The sequence below is a fragment of the Capsicum annuum genome, unplaced genomic scaffold (assembly GCF_002878395.1).
Source record: "Capsicum annuum cultivar UCD-10X-F1 unplaced genomic scaffold, UCD10Xv1.1 ctg72788, whole genome shotgun sequence".
NCBI lineage: Eukaryota > Viridiplantae > Streptophyta > Magnoliopsida > Solanales > Solanaceae > Capsicum > Capsicum annuum.
In genome coordinates, this window is record NW_025882742.1 from 1 (window position 1) to 1,771 (window position 1,771).

A 1,771-nucleotide genomic window follows, 5' to 3' on the forward strand; every position below is an offset into this window, starting at 1 on the left:
TAATTAGAAATCAAATGTAAATAGATACTGAAAGGAGCATCCATCCTCAACAACAATATTTTATATTCTCCAACTTGCAACATGTAGAAATAGAAGTCTTCACAGCCTCCTTCCTCTTCTACCACCCTTTCTGCGAGTACTATCGGTGGGAATCGGAGTAACATCCTCTGCAAAAACATATATAGAAAGAATTAACTTGCTTGGAAGTGATGACATAACTAGATACGACAGAATATATGGAGCATAATACGAGAACTTTTATCACATTATGCGTGGAAACAATTGCCATGCCAAAACACTGATATTGATGCAACAGACAATTATCAGTATCATCTATGACAAATATTGTACCTATACGTCCAATTTTCATGCCAGAACGAGCCAAAGCCCTAAGAGCAGACTGGGCACCAGGACCAGGAGTCTTGGTTTTGTTGCCTCCAGTAGCTCGAAGCTTAATGTGAAGAGCATTAATTCCAAGTTCCTGTAAATCCAAAATTAATGAATAAAATTGTAAATGATTAGCAAGATGGACAGAATGCGAGAGCTTCAGTCCTAAATTAACTCAATGTTGCTCTATCCGGACTCAAGAGAAATGGCATAGCATGAAAACCATTTACCAAACTACTGACGAACATTCGAAAACCTTAACCCTCAAATAGAATCTGAAGTACACATTTTCTATAGTTCAAGTATCATCAACTATTATATAACTGTTAGTCATACATGTGTGTGAAAATTGAAGAGCGCACATCGCAGCATTTCAGAACGGAATCTTCTAGTACAAAGCAAAATAGATCCAAACCAGTGACATAAAATCGACAGGTTTACGAATTATGTTTGATGGGACAACATTTATTCCCATCAATTATATACACAATTTTGATCACTAAGCAAGTGAGATACATCGGCAAAGGGGACCAAAAAATAATCTTTCATACCATCTTCACCCAAACAAGAAACAAAGATTGTAAGGCCATTGTGTACATTATAAGATCTTGGAATGTTTAGTCAGCAGAAATCATTAGCTTTACGATACATTCAGGAGCATCTTGGAGTAGAACGGAGGCATCAGAAGCTCCAATAGGTCTTAAGGTTCTCAACTATTAAAAATGTCCACAAAAAATAACACTTGGAACTTGTGGAAGAGCTATCTAATTTGGCACCTATTTAACGGGTTTATGCAGCAATAGAAAAATCAATCCATGCACATGCATGGAATGCCAGATCCAGGATAACTAAAACTACTACATCAAAATTCAGTGAAATTAGTATAGTGAGACAATCATATGTCTTTTTTCTTAAATAAAAGTTAATATTCAATCTCTGTAAACCAGTACTATCTTGGCAACAAATCATTTACTTCTTTCATGCATTGATGGTTTATATTGCAGTGTCCCACATGAAAACTTACGCTAGAAACCTCCATATCTAATGTGTTTAGTAGGATTTCAGAAATAATACTTTATCAAAGATTACACAGTACCTTGCATCGCTGTGACACATCTTGAGCTGCAAGCATAGCAGCATATGGAGAAGACTCATCTCTGTCGGCCTTCACCTTCATTCCACCTGCAACCATGATGTATTATAATGAATTGAGATGAAAACTGTCTCCATCTAAGTTGCTCGGACTCTTCAAATATGTCTATGGGTGCGTGTCGGATCCTCCAAAAATAGTGTATTTTTGAAGGATCCGACACGGGTTCGGCAACATTTTTGGAGAATCCGAGCAACTTAGGTCTCCATACCAATACTACATCATCAACAACTC

At 36.9% G+C, this 1,771-nt stretch overlaps 1 protein-coding gene across 1 annotated transcript; it reads right to left on the minus strand.

Annotated features, from left to right (window-relative positions):
• On the minus strand, nucleotides 1-1,635 carry LOC124894288 (40S ribosomal protein S14). The gene is made up of 3 exons (XM_047405012.1): nucleotides 1,484-1,635; nucleotides 352-481; nucleotides 1-167 (listed from the first exon to the last, which is right to left on the minus strand). The coding sequence occupies exons 1-3, from the start codon at nucleotides 1,577-1,579 to the stop codon at nucleotides 100-102; spliced, it is 294 nt and encodes a 97-aa protein (XP_047260968.1). The 5' UTR covers nucleotides 1,580-1,635; the 3' UTR covers nucleotides 1-99.
• Nucleotides 1,636-1,771: the final 136 nt, after the last annotated feature.